The 22,865-nt window shown below is 47.2% G+C and overlaps 1 protein-coding gene across 1 annotated transcript in view; it reads right to left on the bottom strand.

Annotated features, from left to right (window-relative positions):
• LOC119444955 (arylsulfatase B-like) overlaps positions 1–22,865 on the bottom strand; it is a 33,074-nt gene that overhangs the window by 2,155 nt on the left and 8,054 nt on the right. Inside the window, exons 2-6 of the mRNA XM_049664816.1 lie at positions 19,552–19,711; positions 18,180–18,292; positions 12,568–12,678; positions 8,618–8,744; positions 6,078–6,374 (exon numbers count right to left, since the gene is read on the bottom strand). Coding sequence (XP_049520773.1) covers positions 6,078–6,374; positions 8,618–8,744; positions 12,568–12,678; positions 18,180–18,292; positions 19,552–19,711 — 808 coding nt within the window. The remainder of the gene's footprint in view (positions 1–6,077; positions 6,375–8,617; positions 8,745–12,567; positions 12,679–18,179; positions 18,293–19,551; positions 19,712–22,865) is intronic.

Raw genomic sequence — 22,865 nt, 5'->3', positions numbered from 1 at the left:
GCAGTAACCGTTTATGAAACATATGCAGTAATGGCAGCGGTTTAGTAGCATATGCTTCACAATTAAGTTAGCCTGGCGCCTGTTTTGTTTACAGGGGGCACTTTATATTTCAAAATGCTAATTAGATCGTTTCTGTCTAAAAGCATCTGACAGTGGCATTGCCACGCAGTCTAGTCATTTCTATATGAACATCAAATAACGGCACGTAAGACTCATCCACGGCGGAACAATGAATAGTTTGTAAAAACGTTGCAACTGTACAGAATGGAAGAAACGATTAAGGAGAACAACTCAACGTGCTATATAATGCTTGGGATAATACGCAACATGTTTCTAAGAACGACTTTATGTATAAGAAGTATTACCTTAACAACCGGAGCATATGTTGTACCGGTGAGCACGTATGTACATAGATAAGTAAACTAAGTACTGACCGTAAATTTGTGTAATGTGCAGTTACACAAATTATATACAAATGGTAATGTAACGTAATGACAGAAATTTTAAATGTCGCATTAAGGCAACCACTGCACAGAATAATGGACCACGGGTAAGTCGAAGGACCCTTTACTAACTGCGCCTGAGTGAATGTGCGGATTTTTAACTTAATAAATAGCTAGTAAAATGATATAGTAGCCGACAACCTAACAATTAAAAGGTTATATGTACGTTGACCAACTTAAACACAATTTGCATAGAACACAAGAAAAATCTATTCACCCGTACGCGTACAAGTGTGGCATGAACAGTGAGTACAATATAGCGTATCGCATGTGAACTACACCGTACTTGATAAGAACAAAACAAATGACCCAACAAAACAGTAAATGGTGTTTGCTTCCACTTCAAAAACTCTATTACAGTGTACATGCAAGAACATTATTGGCAGCCTCGAATTCATGAACGACACCTGGGGCACGCACAAGTACAGAGTCTGTACTCAGGAAAACACAATTTGACCATCATTCTGGCTGTAGGAATACTTTGCCTCGAGAGGCGGTTAGGTAACGCGTAGACCAGTGGCGAAGCAACTCGGCTTCACCGAGTCTGAACAGCTGTTCTTCTTGATGGCCCCATAATATTATCCGTTATTTGGGTAGTCTGGGGTACATTGCTTTATCTGATTGCCTCGATGCGCCAGACAATTGGGTGCACTTATTTACCGACGACAAGCGGTTTCGCGTGTTTAAAACAACTGTTTTCTTTTAGTACAGATTGGTCTTTGTCTCACTGGTTTTAGTATGAAAAAACGGACGTCCAAGGTAAAGCTTATGGGTGATCTTTACATCAATGACTAAACCAAAGGTAACACTTTAGTTTGAAACAACTAGATATTATATTCCAATTAGGATAGCATTTATAATTAAGTCATTTAATCAGCAAAGTCATAAAGGTGTGAGCGGACTCCGGTTGGCTCAGCTCTCTTTTAGAGATGAAGGACTGGTGCACTGCATTTTGTGGGTAGAGCTTGCCTGTGATTCTCAAATTGTCATCGGCTATAGTAACAGTGTGTCAAACGTAGTAAATGCGTAGTAGAGGCAGCAATTACTAAGTTTGAGATATTGAAGGTACTAAACAATAGTAAAGAGGTAGTAGCGGGCGGTGAGGTAAGTAAGTGCACCCATTGCTATATAATTTTCAGCAACTTTCTTGTAAGAATGATCGCTTCGAAGGGCATTGCTGGCCCCACGAAATGCCTCGTTTTGGTCAATCCGCATCCGGCGGCGAGCACGTTTTGCCACAATAGGTAGTTAGCGTATATCAAATTGGCAAATTTTCCTGCTTACAATGACGCCTCAAGTGGAGCAAGGACGAAAAACATGAAATACGCCAGGATAGCGGTTATGTGTTGAATCAGGAGAAAGCTTCTAAGCGCTGTTGAATGAACTTGTAAATAGACAACTAAGAAGAGAAGTGTTTAATATTAGTGCGCTTAAAAAATTTTGTAATACTTTTAAGAATAGTAATATGATTACAACTTTTTTCGATTTTGGGTTCAATATGTTGCTCCTTATCACTCAGAATAACCTTGTAGGGGCTGAAAACGAACGTTTAACACCGACAGAAACTAATTGTACGTTTTTGTATTTCCGTATATTTGACGGCTTCGCGTACTCTTAGGGTGGGATTCTTGGGTGTTCGCCTGTTAAAAACCTCCAAAATTTCTTTGAGGACAAAAATTCCGCTTTTTTTCTATAAGAGATTTCAATTTTGCACCAACTTCTTTTCGACAGCTGCTATGACACACGTGGGATGCATTAAACTCGTTTTTGTGGAACAGTAGCTCGGTTAAAACTCGTGGGCTGTTCGCGAGAACTCTTCCTTGGGTGTCTTTTGTGTATCGTATTCACTATACTTCGCAAAGTGTTTCTTAATTTATCAAATGTTGGAGCACATGCAGGAGCATGTATCTTTTTATACATACTATGCGCTTGTTTAAAAAAAGCCGGCAGATCCCACGCCCTGTGGGAATCGATGTTATGCGAAGCAGTGTGCGGGGAGCCTACCAAGTTAACGAAACGACCATGAGAGCACCAAGACGGAGGCGGCTGTTTCATGGCCTACATGACACGCATGTAATGACATTCATGTCCGGAGTCCTCAGGAGTCCATTTAGCTACGCCTAAGAGACCTGAAGGCGAAATCCTAGTCATGCTCATGACTATGACTTCGACCATCAACCTTTAGCCTTTTCCTTCACTTAGTACCACATCCAAACCGATTCCACTGGTTTTTGAGTGTTCATCTTTTTTCGCTGAGTCATTGACATTTTTTCTGAGTCATGGTCATGACTATGACTTCTACCACTATCCTTTATTGTTTACTTAGTGCCCACGTCCGAACCCATTTCAGTCGTTTTGGAGTGTTAATGTTTTTTCGCTGAGTCATTGTCATTTTTGCTGAGTCATGCTCATGACTATGACTTCTACCATCATCATTTAATGTTACATTCACTTAGTGGCCACGCCCGAACCCATTTCAGTGGTTTTTCAGTATTAAAATTTTTTTGCTGAGTCATTGTAATTTTTGCTCAGTCATGCTCGTGTCTATGACTTCTACCATAATTCATTAGTGTTTCCTTCACTTATTATACCCACGTCCAAACCCATTTCAGTGGCTTTTGAGTGTTAATCTTTTTTTCGCTGGGTCATTTTCATTTTAGGCGACTGTTTCAGGATCTACATGACACACATGTCATAACATTCATTCCATGACCTATCATTTAAGTTAGCCATTCACTTTTCTTATACTATGCAAACTTTGGTACCTACCAAATGAACGAATGGATCATGAGAGCACCAAGACGTAGGCGGCTGTTTCATGACCTACCTTACACTCATGTCATGATATTCATGTCATGACCTATCATTTATGTTCGTTATACACTCTTGTCATGCTACACCAATTTTGGTACCTACCAAGTTAACGAAATGACCATGAGAGCGCGACCAAGACGTAGGCGGCTAGATAGATAGATAGATACTGTCAAAGTGGCAAATGTTCGCCAAGAAATGCTTCGCATTTAATAAAAACAGCGGCGGAGGCCGATGTTAGGGGCCGAGTTTGTTGCTTTCGATGATCCGGTCGCTATCAATTCAACTAGCATTCTGGGTATCGTCGGACCAGTTTTCTTTCTGGTTATGTAGCTATATGCCACCATCTATGTGGGCCGATGCCGGAGATAGTATAATCTAAAAATGTCGGCCGGTCCCGAAGGTAGCGTGGTCTGAAAATGTGGGCTGTTAGGTATGGGCTACTGGGTATGTGCCCTTCTTCAATGAACCTCTTTGACGCCAACCTGGTCCTCTGTGTACGTACCACTAGGTATGCGCGGACTTCATGGCGGTGGCGCCAGATAGCGCAGCGTGTCCAGGGGGAAACGCGAAAGAGGAGCCCGACACGCGCCATACATGACGCGATTCGGCTATTCGCATACTTGGACGGTCATCGTAGATGAGTTCTGCCCGAATTGTTTCCTGGTTTCCTCTGTACATCCCCAAAAGAGAGGAGGCGCTGAAAAAAAAAGGGGGGGGGCACGGTAACTGCAGTCGATAGTAGATCTAGCGGACTTCGTACGCTTCCGCCTAATACATGCAGCACACCTGTACAGTGAACATTCCAAGCAGCAGTCTGTAAACACATATCAACATCGAGAAAGCGTCATGACCTATATACCCGTACAGTAACGCTCCCGTGTGGGGATCCTAAACAGTGATTTTCTGATTTAATCGGGTCGAGGGGTTCGCATATCAGGCGATTTGAAAATGAGGACAGCTAAGCTTAGGCAGCCTCTGGTTTAGGCCATCAGGTGTCCACCGGACAGCTGAAATTGAGGGCTGCATGCCTATACGCTTATTAGCTGTCCCCTCCCCTCTCGTTCCTGCCCCCCCCCCCCCCCAGATGCCAGAACGCAACGGAATTTGCATGCAGGGTTAGGAGTTTTCAATCGCGTCATGCATTAACAGCTCCAGTACGACAATGTAGGTAACTACGATAACCCCGTTTCTACGCCTTCAGTCTTTCTATTCTTCCAGCTATCTATGTACCCTTCTTTATTGCAGCTGGCAGCTTGTTATCGTAAGTCATAAAAGGCTAATTTCTATATGAAGTCAGAGCAGTGTTTTCCACTTCAAAAAGCCTAACACTGTCTCTGTCAAGGCTACAATAATACGCCACATTCAGTGCGCTCCACATTCAAGAAAGTAGCATGCGGCTCCTTTGGCTGCGTGAATCCGCTCGAGTACGAGATAAGGCATATTGTATAGCCTGGTCAACTTCGCTGATGGGTCAGGATTGACGGCTTGCCTAATGTATGTGAGGTATAGTGGGATTCACACCCGTAAAGTAGCGGGCGAAACTATGTTTGCAACTTTGAACGCGTCTACTGAGCGCGTGTATATATCGCGTTCGCAGAGCATCTTATTCCAGCAGAGCTGCCAGCTTTGAGCGCTCTCTCCCTTCCTATCTCTGTCATCTTTCAGTCTCCCCTCCTCCATCCCCACACTGCTGAGCGATGTTCAGGTGTCAGTCGCGAGCTGGACATTTATGGTGCGATCAGCAGGCTTTCTTTCCTCTCTTCTGTCAACTAATCTATCTCTCTCTCTCTCTCTCAATTAGCAAGAAAATTATCGTACAAGCGATAGTCGCTTCTTTTCCCTGTGCTACTGAACTCAAGCGCGTTTGCACAGGGCGTTCTTGAATACTGATATACACCGTAAAAAGTAAACGCTAGCGAAAGCGTGTCAACTTATCTCGACATATGTCGCATCTATTAGGTACTGCTATAGACTCTAGTGCCAATAAAATAAAAAAGCCTCTCATCACCCTTTTCGCAAAGGCTTGACCTGGGGAATGCGTCCTCGCAATTTTGGCGGACAATTTGGGGCGCATTGGGCAGTGAAAGTGCACCGGGGGTTGCAACAGCTTGCTGGCGCTGAAGTGCTTGCACCTTCTGGCATAGCTGAAACTGATTTCGCGCACACAAAACAAAAACAAGCCTCACATGTACCTAAAGCTTGTCTGAGCGACGACCAATTCAGCATGTTATCGTAGTCGCGACATTTCATGTCCAGAACTGACATTAAAAACAACAGCAAAATGTGGATGAAATCTTTCGGTGGATTTAAAGTGAGATAAAGCAAAGGTCCACTGCAGAATTCATCCGCGGTCATCGCAAGGTGCAGCGTGTGAACGATGCCATATTCTTTCTGAAGCCTGTCGCTCTCGCTTCGAGTAGCGCAGTCGTATTCCTAATAATAAATTTAGAGGCGTGAAATTGAAAGGCGCGAGCGCTAGCTCAAGTCGGAAGCATAAGCTATAGGGGTTCCCTTATTTTAAGACAGCTTATGGATCTTCTAGGGTTTAAAGAACGGTTTAGGGTTAAAAGTATCTTGCGGTGCACATGACACCGAGAAGATAGCACCGTCCCGAAATATCAGTCCCCTCGCGGGAAATCTCGCAAAACCAAGCCGCAAGAAGGACGGGGAGCTAATGGGCATGAACTCGCACTTAAAAGGCGTGTGACGTGAATTGTTACGCACGAAAGAGGCGCATTGGGTTCCAGCAAATGCACGCACCGGCTGCGGAGTAGAGCGTGGGAAGCCAGTCGGTAATATGCATCAACTGATGCGACACCCGTCGGTGTGGGAGAAGGTCGGCAGTCCAGAGGAAAGCGGCTACGCGGACGCCGCCTTCCCAGAGGGAGCCCTTGCTTCCACGCAACGGCGAGTTGTTCGCACAGTTGGAGAGAGAATTATTCTGCGGGGCCCCGCCATTGTCGCTGCTGAACACTATGACGGTGTTCTCGAGCATCGATGCCGCTTCCAGCTCTTGTAGTACCTCGGCGACGGACTGGTCCATGGCGTCGAGCGCTCCTGCATGCGTTGTCACATTTAGATTAGGACACCATAATGCGGGTGGCAAAAGCACCTATGCAGTTTACACTGGGCTCATTGCGAAGATTGCCTTTACACCCAAGACCCAGACTTGCGGTTAGGAATTCCGCACAGACCTAAAGCGAAGTCGTGCAACTTTACTACACGGAATGAAACGCCCGATGACATTTACGCGACATTACCTTCATCGTAAGGAAACCTTACAAAAGCCAATCCTCCGGGGAGAGGGAAAGAACGCTTCGCATTAAACGTAAACACACAACCAGTGTATAACTATAGTGAGACATCGCTGGGTTGGCTCTTTCGTTGAATCACGGTTTTCTGCTAAGATTACTCGGAGGAAACTCGAGCGGTGCGATCGTTCGCTACCACGGGAATATTGATTAGCACGTGTATTTATCGAATTTTCGTGCGTGTGTTGCCATTCGTTCTTTTAACGTTACATAATTCGCTTAATTTCTTCCAAATTTCAAAACACTCTTAGCTCACTATAAACGTAAACAAACACCTGATATACAACAACCAAACAATCTAACGAAGAAACATCCATAACAGCTTCAGCCAGATTGTACGCGATATACAAAATGCGTAGTATTTTTGTCTGAATTTAGGTCTAATAATATTACTAAGCAACTGTTTGTTATAATTCAAACTTCAACCGCCAGTTAACGCGCGTCACATCTAAGGTTGTCTACTCAAAGTCAGGGCTCTTGTGTGAGAAAGAGAGTAGAACTGAAGACCGGGCTAGTTGGTAATGATTCATTATGAGCATAATAGCGCAAGACATTTAAATAAAGTAAAATCCGTGGTTTTACGTGCCGAAACCACTATCTGTATATGAGGCACGCTGTAGTGGGGGACAGCAGGTAAATTTTTCCCACCTGGTGTTCTTGAACGTGCACCAAATACACGCTATACACACGAGTGTTTCTGAGTTCCACCATTTCATCAGCACCGGAATGCGGCCGCCGTGGCGGGGAAACCGAACCCGCGACCTCGTTTTAGCAGCCCGACGCCATAGCCACTTATCCATCATGGTAGGTAGCCCCAGGCAAGACGAGGTGAAGAAATTATACTTCCCTTCCACTCCGTGAAGATGGTCGAACAGCGAAGCTGTGTTAGTTACACCGAGTGTTACGAGTGTTACATGTGCATGTGTTGCATGTCATGCAATTGCGTAAAGACAAGTAAACACAGAATCTACAACGTGAACTTATATTAAAACGTTGCGAGGGGAGAAGAGGCAGCTACTTCCGACGCTACTCGACGAGTGTCCAGTCCTACCCGCCGTGGTTGCTCAGTGGCTATGGTGTTGGGCTGCTGAGCACGAGGTCGCGGGATAGAACCCCGGCCACGGTGGCCGCATTTCGATGGGGGCGAAATGCGAAAACACACGTGTACTTAGATTTAGGTGCATGTTAAAGAACCGCAGGTGGTCCAAATTTCCGGAGTCCCCCACTACAGCGTGCCTCATAATCAGATCGTGGTTTTGGCACGTAAAGATTCCATAATTTAATTTTAAGTGTCCAGTCCTATGGTCGAAACCTGCCCAGCCGCCGCCAGAGGCATCGGCTGCCGTCACGGACACCGCGCGAGTTCGGCGCGAACGCGGCGAAACGCGGACGCCGTCGGCAACAGCTCCGCACGTTATCCGGCAGGGCACGCCGCACAGACATACGTTCTCTTATGCCCTGCGCCTCTCCTCGCACCCAGGGCGGCATTTTATTGGTCGCCTCCTCCCCCAGCGCGCCTCTTCTCCTCTGCTGGTCACGTGACCTTCCCTCCCCCAGCGCTGCTCATCCTCTCCTGGTTAGGTGACCTGCGTGACACCGGCGGACGGACGGACGACGCAGCCACGACCTATAAGAGCTGCGCTGTTAAAAGGAAACAGGATGGGCACAGTTGGGCACAGCAGGGCACAGTGTAGCAGAATGAAGGCCGGAGAAAAAACAAAAAAAGGGAAGGGAAGGACGCGATCGACAGCGACCCAAGAGAGAAATAGAGAGGACAGACAAGGGAAATGCAAGGAGATTTACTATAGGGCTGGGCTAGGTTGGCTACCCTGCCAGGAGGGGTAAAGGGGACTGTAAGATAAGGAGTAGGAGAGCTGAAATGTTTACAGTGTGTACGCACGCGCATGCACAAACGTTCGTCAGTCAGTGATACATTGTAAGCAAACAGCGAGCACACTGGCTTTAGAGTCTGTGCAACTGCAATAATACCTGCGTAATGTGTCCGCTCTATGTCATTAATGTAGGGAAATTTGGCCACGTTCTCTGTGGGGGCTTCAAGCAGGTACGGTTCGATGCCCGCATGCGTGGCCTGATGAGCCAGGTAAAGGAACAGAGGCTGCACAGAAAAGAGAGCAATTTATTTTTGGCTAGCTGCATCATGTACATCGTGCTTTTTCTGCATATGTCATGTGCACGTCGACGTCGTATGCAGTAGTGAAAAAAGTGCTGTGTTTGACTTATCTAACGGCGCGTTTTACAAGGAAGCATGCGGGTCAGATTAAATCAGCTTTTACGAAGCCGAGCAACACGACCAAGAAAAGATTTGAAAGGGCATACATGACATGTGGTACGTAGTGAAATTTCAAGTAAGTGCACAAGGATCATGCCGACATGCACTCAGGCAGATTTGTGCATAGCGCCTGAGAGATGTTAACACGAGCAGCGAATTTGCCACGAAAAAATGTCAAAGTAGAGCCAATTCTTCCGGCGTCATGAACGATTCCCAAAGTGTGACGTCAGGGCCTCTCCTGAGCTTTTTGCTTCCCAGATGGACACGCAGAACTTTCTTTTCTTGTTTTCAATAATATAAAATGCGGTTTGGATCGAACGAGGACTGCCCCTCCAGGATGGTATGGAAAGTCCAGCTTTCACTGCTCGCGGATGATTAAAAACGCGCTATAGTGATAAGGATGTCTAATTTCTCTTAAGCAAGATTCGTGTTATCGGGATGACGTGAACGAGCACTTGGCCACCTTCGAGTTGTCCCTGTTCCGAATAATGGACTTTGCTCGATCTGTGAACAGCATCGTCGAATATGTGCCGTTTTTTGTATTCAGAGGCTCGGTGCCACTCCAGAAGTCAAGTCCCTCGTTGTCACCCTGCGCAGTGAATGGGCTACTTAATGAGCGGCCTTAGAATAAAGCCAGACATGGGTGGAGTGTCTCCAAACACAGCCACTGTGAATCTAAATCTAAGAGCAAGAAATACAAAAGCATCCCCCCCCCCCCCCCCCCCCCCCAAGCTCGCCTGCGCACAAGCACACCAGAAAAAAGACAACCCAGCCATCGACAAGAGCTTCACGAGTGTGGAGTATCCATACAAAGTTTAAAGTGTAGGGGTGCATGAATAGTGATTTTTCAAAACCGATATGAGTAAGAATTTAATAGCACCAGAAGCGAAGCGAATCGAATAGTTTTCGAAGAATAAATAGCCGCGTTATCACGATTATTATGTAACGATGCTCACAGTCCAGCATTCTTAAAGTTAGCAGGCTTCTGTCATTACGTCATTACGTAGTACGTTATGAAGCGTTGTTTATTAAAAACACAGCTGAAGCACTAGGAGCAAACAGGTGCCAATGATTGATATACAGCCTGTAAATTATGGCTACCTACTCGTAAGTAAGGTAGCCTGCTCCACTACGCAAGCTATCATGTCTTATGTGCATACCATGCCCGTGGGGGTGAAAACTTACCATAATTTAGCTCCAATATTGTGTTTGTTTGGGCCCACTTGACGTTTAGAAATATTCGAAATGTATTCGAAAAATATTCGGATTTACTAACAATGTTTATTTGATACGAAGGCCCAATCGAATAGTACATAATTCGATTCGGTATTCGAAAGTTCTGTATATTCGCACACCCATACTAAAGCGTGCGGCGTACTTGCAGTCTTTGAAGATAATTACGAGCACTCAACATCGTCATACGCTTGTTGTATGTACATACGTAGACACAGTGCTAATAGCTGCTACTTCAATACTGAAATGAATGAAATATTTTTGATCGTTATACGTGTGCTTTCCCGGTGCCGCACAAAGCACACAATATAATTTTATTCCCATAATCAAAGGGATGTTAATACAGTCAAGCTGTATAAACAGTTTGGCTGGCCTATACTCCAAGAGGCGGACATTAATTCCACAAAAAATTGAAATGCATAATCGAATAATTAACAGAAATTCACCAAGTAAGTTAACTAATTACCTGATGGCCCATATTGCAATTTACAAATTGTACTGTAAAGTTCGCAAGGCGGATCCACTTGGAACGAATTCTCGGGATGACGTCCAGTTTCGAGATATTTATTCTCGAACTTTGCGGAGAAATGCATTGGCGTTCCAGTTAATTTTGTGCTTCAATGCAAAAAGCGACGTTTTGTTAAGAACCTAACTGGAACGACAATGCATTTCTCGGCAAAGTTCGGGAATTATTATCTCGAAACTGGTGTCATCCCGAGAATTCGTTCCAAGTGGAACCGCCTTGCGAACTCCGCGGCCACAATTTGTAAATTGCAATATAGGCCATCAGGTAATTAGGTAAAAACTTAATTAGTGAATTTCTGTTAATTATTTAATTATGTTTTTCAATTTCTTGTGGAAGTTATGTCCGCCTCTTCGAGTAGACCAGCTCATGAACTAGAATTGTGCTATCTGCTACAGGCAACCTTTAAGAATTTTTGAAAGTGTTTGCTGAAACACCTTGTATATATATATATATATATATATATATATATATATATATATATATATATATATATATATATATATATACATTGTAGTAAAGAGTAAACATAATATACAGCCCACGAAAACAACATCAACGACAACTGCAAAAAATAACAACTCTGAAACATATCATATCCAAGGAGTAAAATCTTGAAGATAAAATTTAGTAACAAGAAACAGTCATATTCAAAATTGAATTAGAAGCACTGTGCATAAAATGATCACATATAGTACACACTCAGACCATATATCATTCGATAAAGATACATACAAACAATATTATCGTAACATTCTCGTTTCGTATTCGTAACTAAAGGACTCATGTTTGTTTGCAGAAATATTTTCTTTAGTTCTCTTGTATTCGTGGTCATACTATCAACATATTCTTCTAAGTAATTGTTTATATAGCAAGGTGGGAATGCGGTACTCAGGTGATTGCGTTGCTTAATTCGTTCGGCCGGGGAGCATGTATTTTCCAACATACTGGTTTACGTGTGTCATATTGTCTAGAAAGTTTTCGAATCAGTTGACCAAGTTTAGCTAGGTAATTTCTATTGCGTTTAGAATCCTTTATTATCGTCTTGCGCAAATTGCAGTTATACATGTTTGGACCTGCAACGAGCCTAATTTATTTAGCAACGGTTGTACCGGAGAATCATATGAAGACTGGGTTATATCTCGACTAACGTTTTCTGTAGTTAACTTAGCTTCTGAATATTACCAATAGTTGTTGTACCTCAAAATAGTATGTATTAACCTGGAGATTGTTCATAGATTAAGTGAAGCGATTGACAAGGAAGAACATCCCTATTCGTACCATCACTTCTAACCCTCAGGCACCATCGTAAAACAGTAGCAGTCTCTACGAAGCATCCCACCGGAAGCCCCACAGAAACTGTATTTTGTGCATTTATTTGCGTAAATGTTTTGTCTTTTTCTCATTCCTGCAGAAACTCCTTAACGTTTTAGGTACATTTGACCACACAGCTGCTGCAGAACAGTTAGACGAAAGTTAAGTAGTTGTGATTGCTTATAATGCATAATAACTTCCTGACAAAGAAAGACGTACACCGACCAAATAAAACTTTAAAAGCAAGACGTTGCGGCTTCCCTACGGAAGCCTTGTTCACAATCAATCAGTTGTGAACAAGGCTTCCGTATGGAAGCTGATACGTCTTGCTTTTAAAGTTTTATTTGGTCGGCGTACGTATTTCTTTGTCATGTTTCATCCCGACCAGCCGGGCTTCCTGCGAACGCTCGATTATATAATAACTTCCTAAACGTGAGGTAAAAAACAGAAAGACAAAACGCAAACCTCAATGCTACTTTTGTTGCCTCCTTAATGTGCGCCGGAGTAGTGCGCGAAATTTCTAGTTAGCGAGGCCTCGTGTTCAATTTATTCAACGGGCGAGAGAAGTTGCGGTACTACCCATCTAAGAATGTGGCTGTAGTAGTCCTCGGGGCCTGTGTGCAAGCCGAGGAAGCTGTCGAAGCCTCGGTTCGTGGGCATGTACTGCTCGGTGGAGTATCCGAGATGCCACTGAAAAAAAAAAAGAAAGAATGAGCGGGGGCCATCTTCGGATAATTGTCAAAGTAAAGAAATAGTTTCTCTGTAGATCTGCTGAGATCAAGGAGGTTTAAAAAATGGCTGAGATATGTTTCTGGGAACTCATTGGTTAGCTCTATTGGTAGTTAATGCAATGAGGCGTATGGGTGCGGTGATAGATGGACACGTAGGAGTGCAATAGGCAAAGAACAGTGTTGTCCGCGATTCTAGAGAGCTTTATATTAGGGGACACAAACATCACCCAAGCGTTGGGGAACGCAAACTCCGTTCGGGGCCTTTCATGCTTTTACGCGCAAGCTTAAATTGCTAGGCGCACGACGGCAGTCGAGGGGTTGTATGAAGCCGCGAAGTACGCGGAAGAGGAAGGCGCCTGGAGGTGGAGAAGAGAATCTTGCACCGAGGAAAGTACGAAGGAGCGCGCCGAGCCCTCGGCAAACCAACGCCACCGATAGGAATGTCTAGGTGACGTTGAGCGAATCGGGGAAGGAGAAAAGTAGCGAAGCTTCGCAGATGAGGAGAGTACAGGCAAAGCGTGCTGGGTTGACCACCTCTGGCAGTTGCTACGGGTTGTGTGCGCGCTATGAAGGTGCCGGGTTCGTCTTGTGATCGAGTTGCCGAGCGCCCAGCGCGAAGGACGGAGCGTCAATGCAAGCGGTGGCAGGCAGACCGCGAGTTGACCGACCCCGCAGTCATCGCATCTGCAGATCGCTTTCAAGATATGGCGCGCACCGCTGAGCAAACTACGCAACTGCTACCAGAGTACAAGCCCCCCCCCCCCCTCTCCCCGAGCTACCTCTCCGTTTTCCTCTCTTGTGCGCGATTCGGCTCACCGTCGCACGCTTTCACTCGGCCATACAGCATAATGGCGCGCGGAAACGATGTTGTCGCCCTTGGATTTTGTACGGAACATCGCGGTGAACACGACGGCAGCAATGCGCCTGGAATGTTCATACGAATGGCACCCATACGCTTGCGCGTAATCCGCGTTCAGGAAGTGCAACGTCACTGTAATTTCTTAAGGCCGTAGCTCTTAGGCGCCCGATCCTGCGGCGAGCGTCAGCGTTGTCCCCCGGCGTAACCGACCGAACGAGGAGCGCAGTGGGGAATAAAAGAGCGCAGAGCAAAGAATGAAAGAGCGAACGCGGAGCACAGTGGGGAATGAAAGACGGCGAGAGCGAAGAGAACGCGAGGAAGAAAGCGGAGGAAGCCACCTTGAAACACCCCCAGATGGCGCTCGCGTCCGCGCAACCGTAGGGAGCCTACATGCAACGCCGTTTTGCTTTATCAGCTGTATAAACTTGGAATGCAGCAGAGCAACACGAAGAACTATTGTCGACGCCGTCGGCGTTTTGCCCCGTTGCTCAAAATGCGTGCGGCGTTGGTGACTGTTGCCGGAGCCCTGATAAAATAGCACTTGGTGCCGCAGCTAAACTCGCCTCCCTTCCCTCCCCCTCCCCCTCCCCCACGGCCTCTCGCGCGCGGAAAAGGCGCGTTTGCTCTACATATATGGCGATTGTAAAGGAGGAAAGAGACGCTTACTTCTGCAGCCCTTAAGCGAGCACGGCGCAACGCCGTTTGTTTCCGCCGTGCGTTCACTCCCCGTGAAAGCGCGCGCCCCTCGCGCCCTTTACTCGCACAACGTTCGCGCCGGCGACGATTTCATCTCCATTGACGTCATACACCTCACGGCGACCATACGGCGACGGCGACGCCGACGGCAGAAATCTGCTTTTGAGTGTCCATATAATTGCTATCGCAATAAAAAGTCACAGGCCTGCGCGACACACACAGCACAGTCACAGCGTAAGCTGGTGGAGCCGCTCAAGAGTAGCTCCAATTTGGGCACCACGCACAACAGGGTCTTCGCGGCAGTATGTTAGCCTCGTTTTGACGAGAAAGATCTGAACTGCCTGCACGGCGTCGACGGCGAGCTGCAGCTTGTAATGCTCTCTGCAAAGCAGTCTGCTGAGCCCGATCAAGCCTTAGAACTGCAACTTACATGTCGGGCGCGGGTTCGATCCCGGCGAGAATCGGGTACTTTTTTCGCGTTTCCGGCGATAGCGGTTACGCGGCCGCCAGCGGCGGCATCATCACGACCCGAAACGGCTAATGGAATGAGCCCTTAACAGCTTACGCTGTAGCGACGTTTCACTTCGCGAACGCGGGTGACGCGCAAGCGTATTGTTGCTATAGCGCACATGAAGCTATCAGCCCTAGGTGCACCTCGACGGCTAGACTGTCCGCATCGCAGATTGCTTTCAAGACAGGGCTCGGGCGGCCGCTCCATAAGCAGCAGCCACCGGAGAAAAATGCCCTTCCCCCGCTGGTGGGAAGACGGCGCCCTTTCTCCCAGCTATCCTCCCTTACGGGCGCGAGATTGACGTCACACGCTTTCACTCGCTCATACAGCATTCGGCGCGATCACCAGATGAACCCCTTACGTCCATTACGCATAGCTCCTGTAGCAACTGCCAGAGTATGGCATGGTATGATAAAACTTTATTACGGTCCCTCGGAACGCGCGTCAGCACGTATGCCGTTCCGCTCCCACGTCGGTACAGAAAGAGTTTTCTCGTTAAATTACCGTTGCATAAGTTGCAGTTACCGGGAAGCGGCAACTGTGCGGCCGATCTATTAAAGGGCCCCGCGTCGCGGCTCTACCAGTCGGTGATCGGTGCGATGCCTTAATGTATCGCGAAATGAAAACACGTGTAAAGCTGCGCTCAAATTTCGCATTAGGGAGTATCGTAATCGTCGGTGATGTTTTTTTTTTTTTTCTATGCTCGCTTTGGGTTCTTGTGTACGCCCGGCAGTTTGCGTCCCCCACGCTTGGGTGGGGCTTTCGTCCCCTAGTCTTAAAATCTCTGCTACCATCGTCACCATCATCGTCGCCTTGCTGTTGTCGTGACACATACGTTCGCGGCCCATACATAATTGCTCACTTTACTCAAGCATGTTCGTCTACCTGGTAACGTGTTGCAGAAACGCGAACGATGCCTGACAACAGGACACATCCAAAATTCATCGCATAACATCGACTCCCGCATTACGTATGATCTGCAATAATTAGATAATCTGTAAATGAGTTTTGTCCTACTTACTCTAACAGAAGCATCTATCAACAGGGCTTACGCAGTTTGTCCCTGCTGCAATCGGCTATAGAGCAGATTTGTGTGTGTGTAAGTGGGTGTTTAAGTGGAGGACACACATGCTCAATTAGTACTCTGACCTGCTGACCCGTTTGGAAAAAAAATTACGGGCAGCTTCACACTAGTGGTGCGAACAATGGGCAAACAGCGAAGCTGGCGACTCCACCTAGCTTTATCTCGGTTCGGCCAGGTTTTTGCGAGGTTATGCTTCGAGAGTCGGCCACGCTTTGCGCAAGATCACCCCGGAATCATCGACAGCCCAAGGAGCAACGAACACTCAGTCATTAAAGTATCTGGACGCTCAAACGCTTTTGGTCGGTTTCGCGGGCTCGTTACTGCGGACCTTCGGCGAATCGCCGACGTTTCGCCGCCGGGATACTTGGAATCGGACCGAAGACGTCTCACTCGCTCTCGTGTAGCAACGTGGCGGCTTTCGCGCTGCTCTTCCTCTTCTTCGGGAGTGACGCTCTTCTTCGGCCGCCCCATCTTCGCGGCGATGTGCTCGGCGCGGAGACGGCGGGGGTGTTGTGTCGCCGCGGCGGCGAGTTGGAGCGTGGGTCGGCGCAGTGAAGTCAAGGCATAGCTCCGCCTCTGCGCAGCCGCAGAAACCACTCCGCACAGCGCGGTGACGTCATGGCTCGGCAAAACAAAGGTGAAGCGATGCGGCGCGCGCGATGACGTCACGGCTCACGCAGCTGTGGCGAGGCACGGCATGGTCGGCGCAGCTGGGGCGAAGCGTTGCTGGGCGACGCATGGTGACGTCATCGCTAGGCGGAGGTATTGCGGCGTACACTCGACGGGCCATCTTCGAGCTTCAACAGCTTCGCTAGTTCACAGGGGTATGCGTCATTGCGCTTGGGCCCTTTCTGCACTAACTCCAGAATCGGCCCACATTTCGGGCGTATACACCACCGGACTACCTCCAGCTTAAACAGCTTCGCTGTTAAAAGCTTGAATAACCTTGCTAATGGCTCAGCGGCTATTGCGTTCTTCTGCTAAGCACGAGCCTGATGACTCAATTCGCGGTCACCGAGGCTGCATTCTGATGCTAGTGGCATGCAAAAATCCTCGCTTGCTTAGTTTAGGTGCATGTTATCTGAGAACCCCAAGTTGTCGCAATTAATCTGGAGACCTACACTATAGTGCGGTAGTGAGCGAAGCCATAGAGCCCGTCTGTTTCTTTGGTACCTAATACTTCATAACGTATTTATGCCCTACATCGTTATTTCGAATAGTCTGGACACAAGCACCACCGACGAAGTAAACGACGGAGAAAAGGCTGACTTTTATAAACAGTACTATATTGGTAAGATTTACATACTGTGGGAGATGAATTGAATGTTTGCATCGGCAGAAGCATACTGGTGCCACGCAGGATTTTTTAAAATAGAAAATAAGCTACCATTACTTAGGCACGACGGGCTTGTAAGCTGATGATAATGCGCATTAGGCCAGAAGTCTTGGTGCGCTGTTGCTAAACGCGTCTGAAGGAGATAGGAGAGGGAGCGCTAAAATCAGTTGACAAATAAAGTGCACCAACATAGATTTCTATTGTGGCATCATACAAGTTTGTTCTGTCCTCAAACGCGGCTTACTGCAATCTATGCTTGGCCGAGAAGTGGAGTTTAGACACTACATTTCTTTGGTGGTTTGTACAACTTCCTTTAACATGGGTTTAGATAAAATAAAGAAATTCGAGGGCTCTTATGGAAACATAATGCTGTAAAACAAACTCTCTTGCCTAATGCCTTCATGTGAAAGGATAACATAGTATTCGGATCAGATAGGTGAGTGCAGAAATAAGGCATAATATAAAAAATGTTCAAAACTTTGAATTTCCGCAGAGAGAGAACATGTACATTCCGGCTTGTTGGTGATGCACCACTTACTAACAGCGCGGAGAGAAATCTATTCAAGAAGCAAGGACCGCGCTGCCCTTCAATATATATACATATGTTGGCGCAGTAAAGAGGAACATGGAAGAAGCTAAGAAAACTAAAATATTGTGCGCCGTAGCGACGAGCAAAAGCTTAACGCAAACAACCAAAACAAAGAAATACAACAAATCTATGAACCTATAAACCATAACCTGGAAGTCAGGGCAGTGTTTTTTTTTTTTTCTTGTACAAATGTCCTTGCTTCTTCAACGCTGTAGGGGATGTCAAAAATGATTTTGGCATTTCGTGCGTTGATTAAATTTCTTGTTGGAAGCGTTTAGCATGCCTCGTTTAAGATATACTGGAAGCCGTGATTAGCTTTTGTTTGCACCACGAGCATCAAATGCCGCTGCGGTTCCTATTTGGAGCTCAGAGAGCGACACTATACCTTTCCGATCATGTGCGTCTCATAGCCCAAGTCCCTGAAATGCTGGGGCATAATCGTCAGTTCGAGCGGCAAGCCCCCTGGTTGTGCCGGTAGTAGAACGCAATGCTGGAAACCTGAGTCATTTAAGAAAGCACGAACCAACATTAGGGTGAAGTAATCAGCCTTCGTGGGCGAATGAATTGAACCACGTTGGGTAGAATAACAGGTGAGCACGCAATACTGTTGAACTTGGAGATAATCAATTGTGCAGTGTACAGAGAACGGTGAAAAAGAAAACAGAGCGCCTTTACGCTAATGGTTTGACGTGGCGTTATGGACATACGAAATTGAAATCAGTAATCCACCCCCCATTTTACTTTATTTTTTATTTTATTTGTACATACTGCAGCCCTATCGGGCTATGGCAGGAGTGGGTGTGAAAAGCAGAGGAACGATAAATAATAAACAATAAAGGCAATACGAACAATACAAATCAAAACTATTCAATGGCTGCTAGGAATAAGTTTAAAGGAATCGAAAAGAATTAACCTTTATGTTCGCCGATTGCTCGCGCATATGTTTCGCCTTTTTTCTTTTTTTTAATCAGCGGTTGCCGTACTCTTCAGCCTTTCGTCTTTAACGAAACAATAATTGGCCATTAAAAATTTGACAGGCTGTGAATTTAGAACAGAAAGACGTGCAAAGCTTCTTTTTTTTTGTAAAATAGCCTGTTGTGGAGGTTCAAATAATAATCACTGCTGGTTAGTAACAATTAAATACGCTCTTCAGTTCGTTTCTCTCTTAAAATATAGGCGGGTAAATGCGGTTGGCTGTCCTAGTGCCTTGCTAAATGCTTGCGTACGACTATGGCTACTACCCGCCGGGGTAGCTTAGTCAGCTAAGGCGTTGCGCTGCTGAGCACGAGACAGCGGGATCGAATTCCGGCCGCGGCGGCCGCATTTCTATGGAGGCGAAATGTAAAAACGCCCGTGTGCTTGTGTTGTAGTGCACGTTAAAGAACCCCAGGTGGTCAACATTAATCCGGAGTCCTCCACTACGGCGTGCCTCATAATCAGAACTGGATTTGGAAAGTAAAACCCCAGAAAGACTATTGCTACCGATGACAAGACTTACTGCAAACGGTCGTACGTTTATGCTTTATATTCCACTAAGACGCCGCTAGGGATGCTACAGCGGGTTTAACGTGATTCAAAATATTATATAGTTTGCGAATTGTAACTTGGGCGTGTCCAAGCTACAGTCTGTGTGCAGCCGTAAGAATTTCACCCATGCACCGGACATTGATAAATCAGTGTGGATGGGACCTTCTTTCCGGCTGCCCTTAATACGAGTGTTTCTAAAGAAAAAAAAAAAAACGGTACGGCCCATTCACCGATGTGTATGCAATAGCGGCCACTCATGAGCGCTCCCCTGGAAGGCGAGCACAGAGGCATGACGTAGTAGTTGTTTAAAACCACTCCCGTGCTGGCCAGGGCGTCCAAGTTTGGTGTAGGGATTTGAGGGGAGCCATGGAAGCTGACGTCGGCCCAACCCTGCAATAAAAATATGGATTAGGAAAAATGCTTGACCTGCCACGTGTGCACGTTAATATTGACTTTACGTCAGATTTCAGGGTGCATTGTAGGCCGACTAAAAGATAAATGTCTTCAACACCACCCACCAAAGATCCGGCTTCCTCTCCAGAATTCAAGCACATAACAGTTGCAGCATGAATCAGCCATGGCTAGCCCCACAGTAACAATATCAAGTGCTCAACAAACGTGCTTTGAGTGTTAAGGAACCAGTACAGGGTTCCTCGAAAGATGTGAAAGCCATTTATAGAAATGAACTGGAGTAAATGCCTTTGCCACCTTCACTGCATGCTAAGGAAGACTTAGGTTTCTATTTCACATATTGAATATTGAGGCATAGCCGGTTCCATGGAGTTCGGAACCATTTGTTACAAGTTGTCTCCAGCGTTGTCATCTGGTAATCGCAGGATCGCAGATTGCTGAGGCATTCTTCATTTGCCTTTATCCACAATCCTTCCCCGTCTAGCATCTTGAAAACTTTTTGCAAGGATATGCATTGCATGGGGCCCCCGACCTCAAGTTTGCAGAGAGACGCCAGCTCTACCCCTTCCCCTGGCGTAGACAGGCGTCACCAGGTATCAGTTCGCCGGCACCGTTCGTGATTTAGACGGATAGCTCTACTACTCCAGGTACAAATCCAGAAAACGCCTGGTTCCAAAAATCTGACCTTCAAACTCAGCCAAAGTCAAACTGGGACTTAGCCTGCCGCTACCGGCAGCTGCTGCGTACGCCGCGCGGGCGCCCATATCTTGAAATTGATCGGCGATGTGTACAAAGTACACCGAGTGCTGGTAGGTTCGTATGCGCTGTGCTTTCGACGCTTAGTTCGCCGTTGAAGCGAGACGCAGTATGAAGGTCAATTCGCTCGCTGCTGCTGCCGCACCGAGCAGCGTGTCTGTGCGTTGTCTTGTGGTGCAATTGTAGACGCGGCACTTGCTTACGGCGCCGAGCAAGGTCTGTGTCCTTTCCCAAAGCAAGAAAAACCGCGCGATCAGCAGCCCAAGGGCCCATCGTCGTCCTGCTTTCTTCTCCCCCCCCCCCCCTCCCCTCACATGATTCTCGCGTGAATCAATAAATTTTACCACCCTTGAAAGCGCGCGTCCCTCGCGCTCTTTCACTCGCACATACAGCGTCCGGAGCGCGGCGACGATTTCATCGCCGTTGACGTCATACGGAACCTCGCGGCGACGGCGACGGCAGAAATCTGCTTTGGAGTGTCCATATTGACCCTTTTCGCGGAGCAGTTGGTTTCAGACAAACGAGATGGCGCTCACGGCGGCGCGCCATACCTCTCCTCAGCGATCGCGCACGAATACGAAACCATTACTGCTTCTACCTTGCTTCTGTGCGATCAGCTGTCGGAAATGCAACTGAGTTTTCGCTAACACACTGTGCTCCAATCATGCTAGTGTAGTGAAGATGAATACCCGGCGCTGCAGCCACATCGCCAGTCGTCCGGGAGGCGCGAGCTCGAGATTGCCGGAGCTGTTCTGGTTGAGACACGCTGCCTGCTGTTCTCTTGTCCTGTATTCATATTGTTACGGGGAGATTTACAGAAAAGGGGGTTTATTCACACTATGTACAATAAGACTAAATGTTGGGGAACAACAACAAAGATGGCGAACCACAGTTTCACGTCTTCCTCGTCTCTTCGGCTCTATGCTTCAGCATCTTCTTTGTCTGCCGGACAACTGGCTCATAACACTACCCTCCGGCGGCGAAAGCACCGACTCGGTGCAGGTGAACGAAGGATACATGAAAAAAACAAAAAAAAAAAACAAAATCTTGGTGGAAGTGCGGGGTACATCACCAGCACATCACGGAACTTCGAAGCGGAAATCTCGTGGGCCCTTCGACCATGTCGACTGAGAGGCCCGCTGCTTCAGCTTCGGCTACCACTGCACCGATTGTCTTCACTCAACTCCGGGACCCTGGCGCCTTCTCGGGCACTGACAACAAGGACGTTGAAGACTGGCTAATCGAATACGAATGCGCCAGCAAGAGCAACCGTTGGGACCCGACTCTAATGCTGGCGAAAATCATTTATTATCTCGAGGGAACGGCCCGTGTTTGGTTCCGAACACACGAGGAGGAATTGACCAGTTGGGACACTTGCAAGCAAAAACTGCAGGAACTCTTTGGGAAGCCGCTTGGCCGCCAGCGAGCCGCCAAAAAGGAACTTTCGTGCCGGGCCCAAACATTGACTGAACCGTACGTTGTGTACATTCAAGATGTATTAGCACTCTGTCGGCGGGTCGATGACAAGATGCTCGAAGCTGACAAGGTCAGCCACATTCTTAAAGGCATCGCAGACGACGCCTTTAATTTACTCGTGTACAAGGACTGCTCGACGGTCGACGACATTATAAGAGAGTGCCGACGCTTTGAAGAAGCAAAGAGCCGTCGTGTCTCACAACAATTCGTTCGGCTCCCTAATACCGCCGCTAGCTCATCGTGTGAAGACGTACAGCCGCCTGGTACCGAAAACTTGCTGCGTCTTGTCCGGCGTGAGATTGAGGCTGCGTCTCCGTCGGTTCCCCCGATACGTTCTTACGACGAGTCCCGCCCGGCAGTATCTCTGATTCAAGCTGTCGTACGCGAAGAGCTGGCGAACGCAGGCATCCGTCCGATCTGTTCTGTAAGTAGCCCTACGGTCGGCAATTTCTTTCGACCTCCCCGCCCACAATCGACCTACCTCCGATACCGCGACCCAAACCAGTGGCGCACACATGACGACAAGCCCATATGCTTTAATTGCAATGGAGTTGGTCATATTTCCCGCCATTGTCGCTATCGTCAGATTTCGTCTCCTCGTCCCGCGTACGCTTACCGCCCAGAAGACAGCCGGTTCTCGCCTTTTCATGCCCGCAATGACCTGCCGCACTGTGATGTTGCTGCTCCGACTCCACACTACGATCGCCGCTCGCCGTCCCCACAGAACCGGCGTTCTCGCTCACCGATTGCCCGTCGCTCACCGTCGCCATACCCCGCACCTCCACCAAGATGTTACGGGGAGATTTACAGAAAAGGGGTTTATTCATTGATGACTAAATGTTGGGAACACAAATGTAATGATTGTATCTGCACAAACGGCTGGGTGCTTGTTTTGTGTCTG

Source organism: Dermacentor silvarum, chromosome 3, assembly GCF_013339745.2.
Source record: "Dermacentor silvarum isolate Dsil-2018 chromosome 3, BIME_Dsil_1.4, whole genome shotgun sequence".
Taxonomy (NCBI): Eukaryota; Metazoa; Arthropoda; class Arachnida; order Ixodida; family Ixodidae; genus Dermacentor; species Dermacentor silvarum.
This window is presented reverse-complemented; position numbering and strand designations above follow the sequence as displayed.